Source organism: Aethina tumida, chromosome 6 (genome assembly GCF_024364675.1).
Source record: "Aethina tumida isolate Nest 87 chromosome 6, icAetTumi1.1, whole genome shotgun sequence".
NCBI classification, from domain to species: domain Eukaryota; kingdom Metazoa; phylum Arthropoda; class Insecta; order Coleoptera; family Nitidulidae; genus Aethina; species Aethina tumida.
The window spans coordinates 769,715-790,163 of NC_065440.1; the positions used below are offsets into that span (position 1 = coordinate 769,715).

The following is a 20,449-nucleotide window of genomic DNA, read 5'->3' on the forward strand; positions in this document are numbered from 1 at the left end:
ATGCCAATCTAATCGGAAACTGAATACGTTTGAATTGAATTGGTATAATAGGAATCCGCGGTATTAGTATATTTTCACCTCTGAACTTGCCATTTAAAATGCTGGCTTCGATCACGTTTTTCATTAATTTTTGAATGACTAATCGCGTACCTTTGCACAGCGCACTCAGTGTGTCTTGGATTGACTGTAAATAATCGCCCCAAGGCGTTTGATTTAAATAAATTGAGACATGCAGCAACTGGTGAGCCTTGCTTGCGGGGCATCCATGATTTGTTTGAGTCCATGAGAAATAGCGTGGTACTTGTGAATAGAGTAATGTTCGTGCAAAGACACCAAAATCATCCGCACGATTACACAATTCAAAAAATGCAGTGAGTGTAGTTTTAGGTCGATTTATTGCACGATCAATCGCTGTCTCGTTAGTGAAAAATACACGCTGACCGTTGCTGGACCGGCTGCTGGATCCCGTTCATGAATTGGAAAACCAAAGATACGCCAAGCAGCTTCATTGGAGCTGATGTACCGACCAATTTGGTAAAGCGTTATTTCATCGTTTTTATTCACTGGAGGAGCATTCACAATAGTATTTTCCACTCTAAACACAGCCATATCACTGCCTTTATGGACATACTTGCAAATGTATTTGATGCTCTTCACAGAACTGCAGAACTCAACAATAATATGAGCATTATATGTTTTGCTCAGCAGAGGCGAATATGGCACCACCCAACGATTGTCAATATCAATGTCTGTGTTGATGATATTTTTAATAAATGATTGTCCGCCATTATCAGGATTTCTTCGACGATATATTGGGTATCCGTCGACATTTGTGACCGTATCATTGGTAAAATCTTTAGGGAAATTTTTAGTACATTTTCCATTTGCCATGCAAGGCGATGAACTATTAAGTAGTACCACGTGGATCATGAATTATGTTTGTTGTAACAATATCAAACAGCAGTTGGTCAGTGGATGGATCTGGAATTTCCGCAGAAATGATACTATCGATTTCTTCAGGACGGATTTTGTCAATTAACCATACCAAAATGTGTGCATGAGGTAATCCTCACTTTTGCCACTCAACCGAATACAGCCAGCAACGTGTGGGACCGAATACATGTAATTTAGTAATGAAACTTATTAAAGACTTCAACTTTTGTCTGAACACACGTGCTGTAATGTCATGGCGATGTATTGCATTTTGGCCAGGCAGTAGCAAAGATGCAATCTATGGCCATTTTGGATTACATGTGAACGTGATAAATAAACATGGTCGTCCATATTCGCGCACGAATGTCAGAGCATCCTGTATATATTCTTGCATATGACGTGCACTTCCTACGTACGATGATGGTAAAATGACATGGTTACCAATTTCGGCCACGTCGGCGTTGTTGTTGATAGCGTCTCGCAAATGAATGTACTCTTCCGCGCGTAGCTTTAGTTGATTATATCGTAAGTATCGTGGTCGTTCGCTCTCAATCTTCGCGTACATGTCCACCATGAATTGTTGACAAAGCTCACGACATCGTAGAATGACGTTGTCCAGGCCACGTCTAATCATTAATCGGTACGCATAATAATCCTTTGAGCTAACGTTCTTGTTTGTTTCAGCTCCTGTAATATTTGTTCATAAAAATTAATTTAAATTTATTACGTTCAATAATTTAATTGTTTTGTTAAATGATTACCTGATACGGGATCTCGTTGTTTTATGTTTATACAATATCCGTCTTGTCCCTTCCAGAACATTAGCGGATATTGGAGAGCGTCATATGAGCGATGTGTGTCAGTAATGAAGTGAAGATTATTATTTCTTCTACGAATCACAATTTCTCGTGCAGCTGTACAATCGCCAACCATGATTCCAGCAACATCATCAACAACTGGTGCATTGAATCTACGAATATGCTCTCCAGCTGGTGTTTTATCAGGATTAATGACGATAGCGTGATTATCGCTTTGTAATTGGTGCATATGTGATTTGAATATTTTCAACAATTCGTTGTGCTCGTTCAATAGAGCATCTAGCTCGCTGACGATGCGTCTGGCATAAAATGAATCAAGGTTATTATAATCACAACGTGCATTCACGCGATTGGCAAGTGCGCTTCCGGAATCCTCGCTGCCCATAAAGTAGATTTGTAAGAATTTATGTGGTTCGTTTGGCATTGGCAGCAGTGAGCCCATTTTATGATAAACTTGGCCTCTGATTTTGAATGTAGAATTGTATTGTTGACCATTTGCATTAGTATTTCGAACTATTTCTGTTGCTCCGAACGATGTCATTTGAAAGCATGAATTGAATGTTCGAAGTGACTTCAGGAACACGTTAGAATCTGGATCCGTGCCGATAAGTAAACCGTTCAATGGTTCAGGTGGTGTTTCAATTTCAGGTAGTTGCACTTTTCCTGACGCGCAACACATCCCAGCTGGCTCATTTTTGAATTTCAGAGCATGACAATGCCGACATTCCTTGTCCATAGCACCAATTACCATAATATTCAATATCGGGCTCATACTGAAATGCTGCGTGCGAATGTTGTCGTTGTTGGTCATTTGTTCTACGTCTATTGACTGTGAAACGGCGTGATTGTCGTTGTTCTAATCTTCTGACTTCATTGCGTTCAGCTCGTGTAGGAATGATTAATAGTTAATATGACAGTTATTGATTGACATTGATCGGTTCGAAACTCGTAACTCATTGACAATCTTAACAACTGTCTAAAAAATAAAAAAAAAAGTTTAGGGGTGGACTACCCCTAACATTTGGGGGGATGAAAAATAGATGTTGACCGATTCTCAGACCTACTCAATACGCTCACAAAATTTCATGAGAATCGGTCAAGCCGTTTCGGAGGAGTAGACAGAGAATTTTATATATACAGAGATAGAGATAAAGATAAAGATTACAGTATACAATAATAAAATAAAAGCAATATTAATTTTAGAAAATGCCAAACACGCGTAGATTTGCTTCTTGGTCTAAGAAAAAAATCAAAAGTTTACATTTACTTGAACTAAGAAACAGGAAACTGAAGAAAATAGGATCATATATTGTGGATAATCTTTTAGAACGAGATGATTATTATTAATAAATGCACCGGCTTACTGCTTCTAATTTTAGTGATGTTAAAATTAAAAGAATCTTGTGACATTATAGTCAAAAAAATTAATAATTTTTCTACAGAAGCTACGAATTACGGGAAAATTAATGATTCGGTAGCAATAAAAAAATTTGAAGAAGAATATAATAAAATTGTAAAGCCTGCTGGTTTATTTGTAGATGTTCTTCATGGATATTTTTAAATTATATTGTGTATTTTTATAATTTCAGGAATTATTTCTGAAGACGAAATTGTGCAAGTCAAGTGTTCTTATGAGAAGGTTATAATATAGAACTTATAGAATATTACTTTCAGATATAAAATCAATTAAATATTATTGGAACTAATCTGTGCTATTTTATTGTATATTCAGGTCCAAAACATAAACTTCTCGTTGAAGTAATTCATAAAGACGAATTTTTGGAACAACAAAATGCTTTCGAAATTAGAAAGATTCTATTTTAATTGTCTAGGACAAGAGATACTATTAAATAGAAGAGGGCGAAATTTAAAATGTTTTGATCCACCCTACATCAGAGAAGCGCAGGAAAAGAGAACAAAAAATGTCAATTTAATAAAATATTAATTTTTAAAATAATTTGTTTCACTATGTTAAATTCCTATAAATTCCATTCAAATTACAAAGTTTACGCATTAGTTTACTGTAATTATACATAAAAAAATATTGTATATAAAAAGTGTTTTAATTTTAATTTATCAGATAATGAAAATTGTATCGTATTATATTATATTGAACAATAAGCAGAATTTCCTGTTTAGATTTCCAGGTTAAAAATTTACTATTTAAATAATTTGATAACTATTTAAATAATGAGATTAAAATATATATTTACATCACATAAATTTGATTAATGATGAATAATCAATTATCAATATTTTAAAAAAATATATATTATTTTTGAATTTCTTGTGTGATACAGACTCACATGTTTAGTGGCTTTATTACATGTGGCCAATTTGTAATTCTGAAATTAGTAGTATTATGAATCAAAGAGTTTCTAAATTTTATTGCTATAATAACTGGTATAAAAATGTACAATTTTCCTGAATACGTCCATTCAATAGGCCATCCCTTCCTTCGCCACAATCACTTATACTTACAGATTTCTATGATTATTCGGTTTACGTATGAAATTTTATTATTTTGCAAATTTGGAGCAAATTTAAAAAACGCAATATTTTTCTCTGAAAATTGTCACTGTACAGTCTTGTTAAATATCTAAGTCTTGATATGACATATTTCATTTACCAAAATATTCTTTATTTTTTGATTTGTTTGTTTTGTTTGTTATTAAATAATATTACGACTTTAAAACTATGTCTTGTCAAAGATCAAACATTTGTTAATCCACACCCAAAATTTGAAATAGATTGATTGCGTAATTCTTGAGATTTGCTCCAAGTCGTCGACGGCGTTTGTATAGGGAATTTAACACAGGGAGACGCCGCTCTTAAATTAAAAGCTCATCTTTGGGGCGTCTATGAACCAATTTATTAGTATCAGAAATTAAAAAACAAAAATAGTGGATTGTCTATGTAGACGAATCGGAAGGGTACTTTTAAGAAAGTTAATTAATCAGAAAATTATACCTTACATTATTAAAAAACATGATGATCGGTTCAATTTTTCATTCATTATTCATAGTTTGTGTAACCATAGAAAGTGGTTTACAAAATCACACACGAAAAAGTTGTATGTGAATTTTTTTAACTGTTTAAAATAAAATATTACGTATTATCTATTTATATTAAACCTATAATGCATTATTAACAAATTGAATATAATATAGGCCTTTCAGTTGGTTATTGTATTTTAATATTGTAATTGATTTCAACCGATTATGAAACATTTGATGAACACAAAACTAATAGTGTCTTTATTTACGTTGTTGTCCCAGTTATTTATTCATGATACATATTTATAATGAATTATTTTTATATATCATTTAAATTTGACGGCGCAAACATGGGTCGTGCGAAACATTTCACTCCAGAAAGGCTCATACTCTTTAATAGTGAAATCGAAAGAAAAATTACTCATTCATTGAAAAAGCATTAAATTATTATAAATGTGTCATTGTTACAATTTTAAGGAAACAACCTTAACAAATGAAGTTATCTTCATTATTTTGTTTAGTGATGAAATCAAAATAAATGTTTATGAATCTGATGGAAAACATTATGTTAGATGAGGAAAAAATGAAGTATTTAATTCTGAAAATATAGATACTGTGAAGCACGACGATGGAAACACTAAAATGTAGGACAAGATAAATATGCCTTTAACGTAGAAGAATAATGATCCAAAACACAGAACTCAAATAGTAAAGCAGTGGTTCGTAAAAAATATAATATAATAAAAAGTCTTCGTTTAATATTTAAATTAAACACAATCTATGTTTTTCAAAATATCTATATATAATATTAATATTTAAAATCAGTTCAATCAAATAAATACTTTTTTCTCTTTTAGTTTTTATTAACCTGAACTAAATTGTATCATTGAACTAGTCGTGATGTAAAATTAATACATTCTATACCAAATAGATGTGCAACCTAATTAGAGGTCATTCTATATTTCTATAAGGTAAAGATTTTACATTTATCAGAAATTTTATAAATCTGAACTAAATTGTTATTATTATTATCATTGAGCTATTTATTAATAAATTAAATATAAATTATTCATTTATTTTTCGTGTATTCCATGATTCCATGATGATAAAAGTAAATTTATAAAATGTAATAAATAATTTTATTTTATTATATTATTTGGTTAATAATTCTGTAAAAAATTTTAAAAATTATATTTATTATTATATTATTATTATTATTATTATTGACCTGAACTAAATTGTTATTATTAATAATATTGAAACAGTCGTGCTGTGGAATTAGAATAAATTTAGTATAGACTATATTAATTAAGAAGTACTAATGTTTAATATTTACCAACAATTTTGTAATTGAATATTATAAAAACGTAATTGATATCTGCAATACTGTTCTTACAATTATATTGTTATATATGCACGTTCATACACTATATTTGTTTTAAATAATTTAGAATTTAATGAACAATTTGTACGGTATTATATTATATTACATTGATATTAACAAAACGCTTATTTAATTAATACACTTGTGTTTGAAACCAAATTCATAATATTTCTCTCAGAATTATTTTATTATATAAGATTATTTTAATAATTATATAATATATTTTTACTATTAATTTAACCATAAATAAATATCTATAAATATTATAATATACAATAATATTAATATATAATATGTATTAATTCTAGAAAGTGCCAAAACCGTGTATATTTGCTACTTTCATATAGTGACATCAACAGCAATACAGTATTTGCTCGAACGTTTCAACCTTTTAACAAGTTTCCTTTCCTACTATCAAGTTTTCGGAAAGAAGAACAATTTAAAATAAATGAAAAAAACAATTGGGCAATTTACCAATTCAAATTATTTAACGCTAAGAATGCACCAGCTTACTGCTTCTAATTTTGGATGTGTTGTAAAATTAAAAGAATGGACATCTCGTGGCAATAGTTAAAAAAAGTTTTTAGAAGAAATAATTTTTCTACAGAAGCTACGAAGTACGGGAAAATAAAAAAATTGAAGAATACAATAAAATTGTAAAGACTGCTGGTTTATTTTGTAGATGTTCTTCATTGATATTTAGAAAATTCACCTGATGGTATCAAATTTTTTTAAAGTATATTGTGTATTTTTATAATAAATTTTCAGAAATTATTTCTGAGGACGAAATTGTGGAAGACCTTCAACACTAAATGTTCATTAGAAAAGGCGATTATAAGAAAACAAATACCCTATTTGGCAATGAAATACAATAATATAGAACTTAGGAAAAATCACGAATATTACTTTCAGATACAAGGTCAATTAAATATTATTGAAGCTGATCTGTCCTATTTTATTGTATATTCAGGACCAAAAAATAAACTTAGGTTATTAAATAGAAGACGGCGAAATTTAAAATGTTTAGATGCGCCCTACATCAGGAAAAGAGAACAAAAAAATGATAATTTAATAGAATAATAATTTTTAAAATAATTTGTTTCACTGCGCTCCATTCTTATAAACTCCATTCAAATTACCAAGTTTACGCATTAGTTTACTGTAATTATAAGCCCAAAAATATTGTATATAAAAAGTATTTTGACTTTAATTTATTATATTGAACAATAAGCAGAATTTTCTGTTTAGATTTCTAGGTAAAAAATGTACCATTTGAATAATTTGACAAAAACTATTTAAATAATGAGATAAAAATATATCACATAAATTTGATTAATGATGAATAATCAATTAACTTTTATAATTTTTTTAAAAAATGTGTATTAATTTTGAATTCCACGGGCGGTACAGATTCACGTTAGTGGCTTTCTTACATGTGGCTTGTTTGTAATTCTGAAATTAGTAGCACAATTATAAAACAAAGGGTTTCTAAATTTTATTGCTATAATAAATGGTATAAAAATGTACAATTTTCCTGAATATGTCCAGTCAATAGGCCATCTATGAATAACTTAACATATCCCCCATCCTATGCCACAATCATTTATACTAACAGATTTCTGTGATTATTCGGTTTACATATAAAATTTTTTTATTTTGGTAATTTGGAGCAAATCTAAAACTTGCAATATTTTTATCAGAAAATTGTCACTGTACAGTCTTGTTAAATATCTACGCTTTGACATGACATTAAAGAATATTATGACTTCAAAACTATGTCATATCAAGGATCAAACATTTATTAATCTACACCTAAAATTTGTAATATAGTGATTGCGTAGTTTTTGTGTTTTGTTCCAAGTCGTCGACGGCATTTGTATAGGTAAATTTAACAAAGGGAGACGCCACTCTTAATAATAATGCGAGTTTACTGCTACAATACATCTGAATACATTTATTTATTATTGTCGCATTTGAACACTTTCAACAGTTTGTAATACTCTCCCTTCAACTCCCACAGACTCACAGCAAGCCAGTGTGGCCATTCAGCAAACCTAATTTTTCGGGTCTAAGACGATTTTGGAGTGCTCATTTTCGTTCACCACGTTCGGTTTCCGAATCGAAACGTGACTGCCGTGGATGCTCATGCTGTTTTTAGTATTAGTTATTACATTTTTGTTTCAATATAATTATGAAATTAATAATATAATAAACAATCAATATTTATTTATGGTTAAATTAATTGTAAAAATATATTATATAATAATTAAAATAATCTTATACAATAAAATAATTTAACTATCCGTTTTGTTAATATTAATATTGTTCACCGTACAAATTATTCATTAAATTCTAAATTATTTAATACAAATGTATATTTAATCTAACTATTAAAAATAATTATATAGTTGCAGAATAATTATAGATTAAATATATTTGTAGGAACATTATTGCAGATATCATATTATGCGTTTTTAGGACTATAAAAAAGGACAAACATTTATTTTATATCTAAAGTGTGGAAAATAATATTCAATTATAAAATTACTGATGAATCTTAAACATTGGTACTTTTTAGAATAAATTTGGTATAGATTTTATTAATTTCACAGCACGACTCGTTCAATAATAATCATAATAACAATTTAGTTTAGATTAATGAAAACCAAAAGAGAAATTTTATTTTATATTTGAAGAACTTCAAATTATTTACTGAATTATTAAGTTTGTTTAATTGAACTGATTTCAAATGTTAATATTAAAAAAACATGTTGATTAAAAATAAATGTTGTATTTAATTTAAATATTAAACAAAAACTTTAAATTAATTTGAACCAAACAATATAATTAAATATAATTATTTGCCTGTTTTAATAAAGAATCATTTTATAAGTTGAAATAATTTACTTTTATTATAATAGAAATGAAATACATAAAGGTAAAATTATAATATTTTACAATATTTTATGTTATTGATGGAATATTCTCCGTATAGGCCTTGATTTAGCAAGCTTTTAAACGCTTATTTTAAAAGTACCATGTTGGGGTAAGATGGCAAAGTGCTTTGAAAATTGGTTCACATAAAAAATTGTGTCAATCTTCATGGAGAATATTGTGAAAAACAAGAAACAATTAAAATTTGTTCATATACGTGTATCTCGAAACTGATCGAACATCCAAATGTATCAACTGGCAGTCTTAGCTATCATATTTGTCCAATACTTTAAAAGTATTTGTACTTTGTTTATATTAATTGATGTATTTGTAATAAAAATATTCCGAATACTACATTTGTGTACAAACTTATAATAAATATTTAAATTTACATTTGTTATGCTAGTTAGGTCTAAGATAGTTTTATTATTAAATTAAATATCATGTAAGGCATAGTTTTAATCCTGCGTTTTATTAAATAATTATTATAATGTACTTAAATTTTACTCAAGATATAAAAATATAATTACAATCTTTATATACCATTTTATCATTAAAGTAAATTAATCTTTAGTAAAGTATAATAGATAATTTATGTATAAATTTACGAATGTTTTATGGTTTTTACTTTCTTAAAACATAGTTTTTATTAAGAACAATTCAAACAATTCGCCACAGTCTGAAACTAGGCCTGATTAATAGATTACGCTACGAAACTGCTTTTAACAACAAAATTATCAACGACTGTGAATATCACGAATTATATATTAATTCAAATTATATATCAACAACAATGTTGAAGATTCGCATCTTGTTCCATATATTCAAGTTTGGGTAACGCTATAAGAAACAGACAAAACTCTTATTTACTTCGCTACTAATGTATTATAAACATGTGGGTCCAAGCAGTTCCGAAGTCCAAAGGTGCCGAACGTGTCTCACAAAAATATCAAGTTCAGAGGGATACGGTTTGCTGAATGGCCGCACGGGGGGTCCATATCATTCGCTTAAGTCTCGACTTTTGACGAATAAATGCGAAGGCATACGAAAGCCGGCCGCGCGATGGCTTTCTGCGAACAGCGGCGCGACGGATTTGGACCGGAGCTGACGACCAAAAACTGCGTGTTCATTATAGCAAACCGTAGAATATACAAATCTTGATAAATATGGTGGAAATGCGTAGATATTTTGTAATATGCGAAGCAGATATAAATCTTTTTTGGAGTAAAATTAAGTATTGTTTATGTCAACATAGGAAGAATCTTCGTTTATAAATTAATGACACGGTTTATGAAGTTATTTTAATATTAACTACTCCAGACTAAAAATTTGTTTAATAATTTTAATAAAAAAATATTGAACTTCAATACTTTTTAAACATTATGTACAAAGTGTGAAATTTTATAAATAAATTTTAAAACAAATATGATATTAATAATTAATGTAACCAAGTAATTTTAAGTCACAATTACTTTCAATAATTTTATTTATTATTGTAAGTAATACCTCGTGAATTTTTCCCTGTTATTTTGTTTATGTGTTATATATATCCATATATTTTCAATGTTCAAATTTTTAAAAATTTTAATATTCGTTACAAAAAATTGTTATGTTCAATTATTGTAATGCTTGTAAATATATGTAACACAACAAACGTATATAAAAATAAAATATATGACTAATATTATCGTATACTCAAGATATATTAAATTAAAAAGTTAACTGATATTTGTTTCTTGTTTTAAAATTATCCATAAAAGTGAACCTTTTAGATTATGTTCTTTGTTTTTAACGGAAAATCGGAGCAGTTTAACCTTTTTAAATATGGACAAAAACACATTTCAAAAATAATTCTTTATTTTATGGATTTTTATCGTTAAAGGTTAGTAATATATAAAATTATTTTGAATATTTTTATTATCATGAAAAACTCAATGTCTGTTTCTTCATATGTAACGTGATTGTAATCAATTAAATTTTAAACTTTAAAAGCAGCGTCTCCCTGTGTTAAATTCACTATACAAGCTCCGTCGACGACTTGGAACAATTCTCAAAAACTTCGGAAATAATCTATTTCACATTTTGGGTGTGGATTAATAAATGTTTGATCTTTGACATGAGATAGTTTTGAAGTCGTAATATTCTTTAATAACAAAGATATTAATGGTCAAACTTAGGTTATTTTCTACCAAGTTTATACAGCAAATTCTACCCTAACCTAATCTAACCTAACCTAACCTAACCTAACCTAACTTAAGTAATTAAAATTAACAAAATATATTGTTGAAAAAATCTAAGTTGAATATGTATTTTAGCACCGGTTCTCCCCCATTTATCTTCATTCAGTGAAAAAAGACATTTAATTGGAGGGAATTCAATTAGACATATTGTTGAAATTTGGTACGGGATTATGTTTAAAGGTAAATTTGTGTATAATTACGAGGCAAGATCTGTATCAATAAGATAATTAATTATATAAAAAAATTTGGTAAAATGTCTAATTTGAATAAGTATTTCAGCTCCATATAATAGAGATAATATGTATATTTAAATATATGTTATAATATATTATAATTCATATTTTAGCCTTTACAATACGATATTTTATTTTACAAAGCTGTAATTGTTGTGCAGATGACAATAAATGCTTCAGATTATTATTATTGGTAATTGTATCCCTATATAAGGTAAAATGATTTAAATAAGAACTATTCAATGTTAAATTATCTTTATATTTCAAATTATCCACCAAGGTGATATTACGTGATCTTAGTCAAATAGTTTTAGATTTATTTTCTTATGATTTATTTAGTTTATTAAATTAAATTACTAATAATAGGATTGATTAACAGTTAGTTGTTAATTACCATATTAATTTTTGTTGCTTACAAATTTTAACTAATATTATTACATTAATACTTACTTTCAATCCCACCCAAACATGTTTTAATTTATATACATTCTTCATTAACATGTTCGTTATATATAACTACATCAAGCAAATAATAAACATTAATGTACTACAAATATGTTTCCAACTGTTTTGACTTAAAAATGTTAATGTTATATAAAGATTTAAACCCTGTGATAAATTATCATTTAGAAATCTATCCCAGATTAATAACCCAATACATACAACTGTTACATTATTCATTGACAACTATTGTCAAACAGATGATTATTCAAAGTAGTGCTTACAATCCCTTACATATATACCGTTGAAATTAATTTCTATTTATATTTGATTATTAAAAATTCCACATGTTTAATACACCCTAAATAACGAGCCGTCCTACGTTACGCGCGAAAATTTTGAGTGGGAACACGAGAACTTCGGGCGCGTACGGGTACCCTTCGCATTTAATCGGATGATACTTTATTGCAATGATATGACACCGCGCCATGCCTTCGGGCGTACAGCGGCTCGAGGGATTTGTACCGGGGCTGTCGATTAAAAACTGCGTCTCCAGTATAGCAAACCGTAGAATATACAAATTTATCTTGGTAACTCTGGTGGAAATGAGTAGGTATTTTGTAACATGCGAAGTAGATGTAAATCTGTTTTGGAGTAGGTACAGAGTTATTAATATAGGTAACCTAAAATTAATTTCTAAAGTAGATATGATAATTTTATAATTTAATTACATTCATTAATTTATTTGTATGTATGTGATTTTACATTTGTTACAGGACTTATAGTCATCTTCGAGTACATAATAAAAATTAAGTATTGTTTATGTCAACAAAGGAAGAATCTTCGTTAAATTGATGACACGGTTTTTGAAGTTTTTTAAATAATAATAAGACTTTTAATAAAGAAATATTGAACTTGAATACTTTTAAAACATTATCTACAAACTGTGAAATATCTACAAACTGTGAAATATCTACAAACTTGTGTAAATTTGTCTTTAAGGTAGGTAATATCTCATGAATTTTTCTGTTATTTTGTTAATATCTTATTTATATCCATATATTATCAATTTTCAAATCTATCAAATTAATCAAAATTTATATTCATTTTAAAAAACTATGCAATTATTTATCTCTACATTTTAAATTCGAACATTAAAATATAATATTAAAAATTACACACGGGCTTGTAAATATATGTGAAACAACAAACGTATATAAAATTAAAATATATGACTATTATTATCGTATATTCAGGATATATTAAATTAAAAAATGATATTTGTTACCTGTTTTAAAATTATCCAAAAATGTGGAACATTTTGGATTATGTTCTTTGTTTTTAACAGAAAATAGGAGCAGTTTAACCTTTTTAATTATGGATAGAAACATATTCTTTATTTTATGGATTGTACCATTAAACCTTACAAAATTATTTTGAGTATTCTTATTAGCATTATAATGAATGTTTTACTATATATACATGAAAAATCTTTCTCAATTAATAACTATTAACACACATGTTTCTTCATAGAATGTCACGTGATTATAATAAATAAAATTTTAAACTTTAAGAGCGGCGTCTCCTTTGTTAAATTCTCTATACAAACACCGTCGACGACTTGGAACAAATCTCAAAAACTTTGCAATCAATCTATTTCACATTTTGGGCGTGCATTAATAAATGGTTGATCTAATACATGACATAGTTTTGAAGTCATAATATTCTTTAATAACAACAATAATGGTCAAACTTAGGTCATTTTATACCATGTTTGTACAACAAATTCTAACCTAATCTAACCTAGCTTAACCTAACCTAACCTAACCTAATCTAACCTAACCTAACCTAACACATACATCTGTGACATCGAGATTAATTTCTATTTATATTTGATTGTGTACTAATGATTAATCAAAACTACTATTGTGTATCGTATTTATTATATTTGTTTATATGATAAAATATGATTGGTTAACAATTAACCATACGACAAAAAATAAATAAATAAAAAGTTTAAACTGTATATATTATTGTATTTTTAATATATATTACTGTATTATGAATTTTTGGGTGTTATTTAAACCTTTAAATAAATAGTATATTTGAATTATTTATTACATTAATTAATTTACAATATATTTTATGTATCTTGATGAACAAAAATAAACAATATAAAATAAAAAATATAAAAAAATATTACAAAACCAATAATGAAAAATCAACATTACTTATTCCAAACTATTTTCAAAACATCTATGGCTTATGAGACTGTAGTTTTTTAATTCAAAATATCTTAATGGGACATTTTATTTAGTAAATCCAACATACAACCTCACTGAAATGTAAGATTCTTCCTTTTTAATACAATAGCAGTTATATTTTATAATTTTGTATTTATATATCTCGTTTAATTTTAGTTGTTATTTATAGAATTATTTTGTATTATGTTACATCTTAAATGTACTATCGCGTTCATAAGTGGTCTGCCACTTCATTGACGTCAGGCCGTAAACGGTCACATTCTGTATTACCGTGCACTGCCGTCTCGGCCGTCTCGGCTGTGCACGGTAATACAGAATGTGACCGTTTACGGCCTGACGTCATTGAAGTGGCAGACCACTTATGAACGCGATAGTACATTTAAGTTGTTATTTATATATATTTTACAATATATTTTGTTCAAATAGACATTTAATATTAATATATTCTTATTTTTGAATTTATCTGTTTATTTTAATTATACATTTAACTTTTAATACGAATACGATATGGTAAAAACTATCGTATGATAGTGTATAATTCTTAATTACCAACATATAATATGATAATTGAGTAAAATACCTTTAGAATAAATATATTAGAATTAGGACAACAATTCTTATACGAATTAAACAATAAGAACTGTAACTATAAAAAAGTTTTAGACATTAATATTCGATTCAAAATACATAACGTGAACAAGCAATATTCTTAATTTGTCATGTGGAATTGTTGATAAAAAATTAAACTATAATTATTAAAAGTTCAAATTAAACAGGACAATATTCATATATTTAAATATATAGTTTGTTTGTACAATCTCTTTTCTAACACCATGTGTATTTATTATTATATATAAATATTATATAAAATATTAACATTTACAAGAAATTTTATCATTGAATATTATTTTCTACACTTCTAAATATAAAATAAATCTATACTCTTATTTTATTGCCCAAACAAAATGCATAATATGATATCTACAATAATGTTCCAACAAATATATTGATTTGTCAATTTTTTAACAAGCTTATTCTATAATTGTATAATTATTTCTAATAATTAAGCTACATATATTATATATATTTAAATAATTTAATAATAATAGTATTTCTCTCGGAATAAACTTATTGTATAAGATTATTTTAATAATTAACCATAAATAAATATTTATTATTTGTTATATTATTATCATTGTTTATTTTATAATTGTGGTTCTATTATTGATTGCTTTTCTTTATGTTGAAACAAATATTTTCTATATTCACACTGACCCAAAAGTGATATTGACATATTTTAAATAAGATACAACGTTGGTCAAGCACTCGATAATTTGATGTTGTTACGTTACATTTTTTATTAATTATTAATCTAGTTGTTGCAAGCTTCTTAAAAACATGTGGCCTTCCATTCGGAGTAATGTGCACTGCCAAATAGCTACAGTGGCATTTATTTGCAGGGAGTTTCTAAGAGAAGGGCAGTTTAATTATGACCGCCTTGTAAGTTTTGTAAAATACTAAATAATTTTTCCTACCATTATTTTTACATTATCGGTGAACTAAAAGGATATATTGCCAAGCGGAATATGGTGTTAGAAAAGAGATTGTACAAACAAACTATCCGTTATGTTATCAAATTTTATTAATGTCAATAGTTCAGTTCGTATCTTCATCATCAGGAATGTAAACCCCAGTTGTCGTTGTACTGGGTTGTTTAAATCTGTCAATCTGTAATCAACATTTAATATTACACTTTTTAGTAAGTTCTTAAGATGTTTTTATATAACATTAAAAATTTTATTACACATGGACGCATATCTTATCTTGTCATGTCATGTTCTCTATGTGCGAATCTGCAAAGAATTTGTTCGTGAACATTGTTTGAATATCTATATTAATTAGGGTTTAAAATCGATATTGATTGGAATTATTACTAATTTTATCACACTCATTTCAGCGTACTCTCATGTATATAACAATTACTCTACAAAATAATGTTTTCGTTGCAAAGTGGTCAATTTACATTACTTTTTTCTGAGCTTATCACCGTCGTATACGTTAAAACAATGTCCTCTTTAATTTGAACTTTTAATGATTATAGTTTAATTTTTTATCAACAATTCCACATGTAATTTCTTTGTGTGTGAGTCTGTAAACCACTTTATATGACTCACAAATTATGAAACAAATATTTATTCGGATCTTTGTCAATGTAATATTGAACTGATTAGCGTGCTTATTCGAAGAAATGAAGAAAACGTACCACCGAATGAGAAACATGCTACTTCATGACGATGTGAGTTCTCATACATATCGTCACACAACTGAGTTTTTGAACACACAATTTAAATTCATTCATGCAAAAGTGAAAGAAGATCGTTTTCAGAAATAAATGAAGAATATGAACGGTAAGTTTTCATTCAAATTGGCAAAATGCATCTTTTTTGGAAATCATATCTGACAACGATGATAATTAATATTTTAGAACTGAAATCAATTCATCAGGTGTCAGATACAGTACAGTGCGATGTAGATTATTTATTTTAAAATGCAACATTTGTAACAAAGAAATATCAGTTTCAAAAGAAAATCCGAAAACGAGATCCAAAATTAACAGAGCTGCTGTATGGGGAACATTTTTAGTACGCACATTTAAAGGGAATTATTTAAAGTAAAATCTTTTATTATAAAATTTAAAATGAATTGGATGATGTGTGAAATTTTTATTGAAAGTGGTAAATTGAAACGTGAAGCAGCAGTTAAAAGCGGCGTCTCCCTGTTTTAAATTCCTTATACAAACGCCAACAACTTAAAGCAAATCACAAAAACTACGCAATCAATCTATTTCAAATTTTGGGTGTGGATTAACAAATGTTTGATTTTTGACATGCCATAGTTTTAAAGTTGTAGTATTATTTAACAACAAAGTTATTAATGGTCAAACTTAGGTCATTTTCTACCATGTTTGTACAGCAAATAACTCAAAAAATAAAGAATATTTTGGTAAATAAAATATGTCATATCAAAGCTTAGATATTTAACAAGACTGTACAGTGAAAATTTTCCGAGAAAAATATGGCGTTTTTTAAATTTGCTCCAAATTAGAAAAATAAAATTTCATACGTAAATCGAATAATCACAGAAAATTGTAAGTATAACTGATTGTGGCATAGGAAGGGGGGTACGTCATGTGTTCCACTCATTATTCATAGATCGCTTATTGACTGGACATATTCAAAGAAATTTGTACATTTTTATACCAGTTATTATAGCAATAAAATTCAGAAACTCTGATTCATAATACTACTAATTTCAGAATTACAAATAGGCCACATGTAAGAAAGCCATCGACATGTGAGTCTGCATCACACAAGAAATTCAAAAATAATATAAATATTTTTTTAAAAATATTGATAATTTATTATTCCTCCTTAATCAAATTTATGTGATGTAAATAAATATTTTAATCTCATTATTTAAATAGTTATCAAATTATTTAAATAGTAAATTTTTAACCTGGAAATCTAAACAGGAAATTCGGTTTATTGTTCTATATAATATAGTACAATATACAATATTTTTTGATGTATAATTACAATAAACTAAAGCGTAAACTTTGTAATTTGAATGGAATTTATAGGAATTTAACGTAGTGAAACAAATTATTTTAAAAATTAATATTTTATTAAATTGACATTTGTTTGTTCTTTTTTCCTGCGCTTCTAAACATTGTAAATAGAATCTAATTTCGGAAGCATTTTGTTGATCCAAAAATCTTCGTCTTTATTTATTACTTCAACGTGAAGTTTATTTTTTGGACCTGCTGTGATATGTTATTTTATTGTTGTTTGTGAAATTTGGAATTTTAAGGATTCAGTGCATTTGTGAATTCGTGTTTAGTTTAACTTTTTTATATACTTTAAAACTTTTTATTTTACAGAAAAAGCTTTTTATTCGCGCTTCATACACTCGCGGTTTCACTATATGTGGATTAAAAAAATGTGACCCAATTTCTGTATTCGCGACTAAAGATTTCTTTATTCGCGTATCTAAATCTGAACATCAATGCAATATTCTTTGTAAACGCGCCGTCAAATGGACTAATAAAAAAGTAAAATAGACCTTATTACAACTATACCAAAAGTATGTTTTTAAATAATATCGACGTTATATCTGATAGATAAGCACATTATATTATTTATCTGCGCATTAGAAATATAATACTTCTTTGTGCATTGTTAAATATTTCTTAGTTGCAAGGACATACTCTAGAATTAGAACATCTTAGTTTGTAAAATATTATTCTTTGTTAGTATAAGTTATATATAGGAGTACCCTACTGTATCATATTCATTCTCTATTCCTATTCCAATTAGCATTCTTCTTAGCATTCTATTAATTGTATTCATTCCATCAATTGTTTTCATTCTATAAACTGTACTTCAAACTAAATTGTAATCATATTTGTATAAGTAAAATAAAAGTTTTTAAAAATATAAATAAGTGTCGTGATTCGCAACAAATTTGGCGACGAGGATGGGATATCTTCAACAATAGCCAGAAGAAGATCATACGTAATCTACTCAAGCAGCTTTTGGTGGAAGAATCCTTTGAAGATAGCGAGTCTCGCACAAGATGTCCAGAATACTGTAAGTCGATTCCTTTTCTTACCATTCCTTATTTTTGCTCATAATTGATATAGTTTATTCGTATTTAATTCGTTCTATTATAATCCTATAACAATGGCTGATTCAACTAGTGAAGAAATGCCTACATATAAATTGACTGAATTGTTTTCTCTTATACCTGAATATGATGGTGATCAAATTTTATTAAGTGCTTTTATAAATTCTTGTAATACAGCTTTGGAATTATGTGAAGGTAAACAAGATATTTTATTAACTGTCCATATCAAAAATAAATTACGTGGTCGTGCTTCTCAATTGATAAACTCTAGAAATATTAATAATTGGCGAGAAATCAAAATTTTATTAAATACTCATTTTGGTGACAGTCGTGATTTAAACTCTTTAATTCATGATTTAAATAGAATTAGACAGGGACCAAATGAAAATCCGTTAGGTTTTATTCACAGAATCAATGCACATAACGCAAAACTGCATAGTTGTATAAACATTCAGAATCTTTCGCGTGAGCAAAAGGAAAGTCAATGCACCATGATTGACAATATGTGCCTTGATACTCTCCTTACCGGTCTAGATAGTAAATTAGGGTCAATAATACGTGCAAGTAATCCGCAAAACCTTGTTGAGGCAGCAATTCGTATAAAACGCGAATGTCAACTAAACTACCTGGAAGCCTCTAAGTCACCTAATAAGAATCAAAATTATTCACAAAATAAAAATGCAAAATCTAAATTTTGTAATTATTGCAAAAAGTCTGGTCATGCAATTAATGATTGTAGAAACAAGAATAACAATTCACAAATAAGCCAAATTAATAGAACGCATTCTAATTATAATTATAATAATAATAACAATTATCAAAAGAATCCCTATAACTCAAATAATCCGAATAACCAAGCTCGTTATAAACAAAACTATAACTCAAACCATTTTAATCCTAGTTATAAAAAACCTCAATTTAATCAATCTAATTCCAATAATCAGAGCAATAACTACTCAAGAAGTACAAATGCTTTAAACGGACAACAGGAGTGCACGATGGGCGATGTAACTCCTTCAACATCAAAAGCCCAACCAAATCAAATCAGAACAGAAAGAACAACGTTTTAAATACACTTTTCCAATATAATAATTCAAATAATCATAATAATTATAATATTAAAAATAATTCCCATGTACGTAATAATAAATATTCTCATAAAAAAACTCAACAAATAAAAAATTATCATCATCATGAACAAATAAATAAATCTTATGACAAAAAGTGTCAAATAAATAATAATGAATATGATAATGAATATTATAATGAATATAATAATAAAAATGTCGTAGTAGAAAATGAATACTTTGGTGAAAGATATTGCAACGTTGAACCTGACTATTTTTATGAAAATTTTGAAGGTATCAATGAAAGCTGTAATAATGAGCCAAATAACGACAATCTTTTAAATAAAAATGATGATGCAACTTATGTTAATGCTTTGAATGAGAATGAAATACCCAATATTACGATTTCCTTAAAGAAGGATTCGTATAATAAAGTCATTAATAAACCTTATA

The 20,449-nt window shown here is 27.6% G+C and overlaps 1 protein-coding gene across 1 annotated transcript; it reads right to left on the minus strand.

Moving 5' to 3' along the window:
• Positions 1–1,000: 1,000 nt before the first annotated feature.
• LOC126266020 (uncharacterized) lies at positions 1,001–2,303 on the minus strand. Its single transcript, XM_049969298.1, has 2 exons — positions 1,695–2,303; positions 1,001–1,620 (listed from the first exon to the last, which is right to left on the minus strand). Exons 1-2 carry the CDS (start codon positions 2,290–2,292, stop codon positions 1,232–1,234), a joined length of 987 nt encoding a protein of 328 aa, XP_049825255.1. The 5' UTR covers positions 2,293–2,303; the 3' UTR covers positions 1,001–1,231.
• Positions 2,304–20,449: the final 18,146 nt, after the last annotated feature.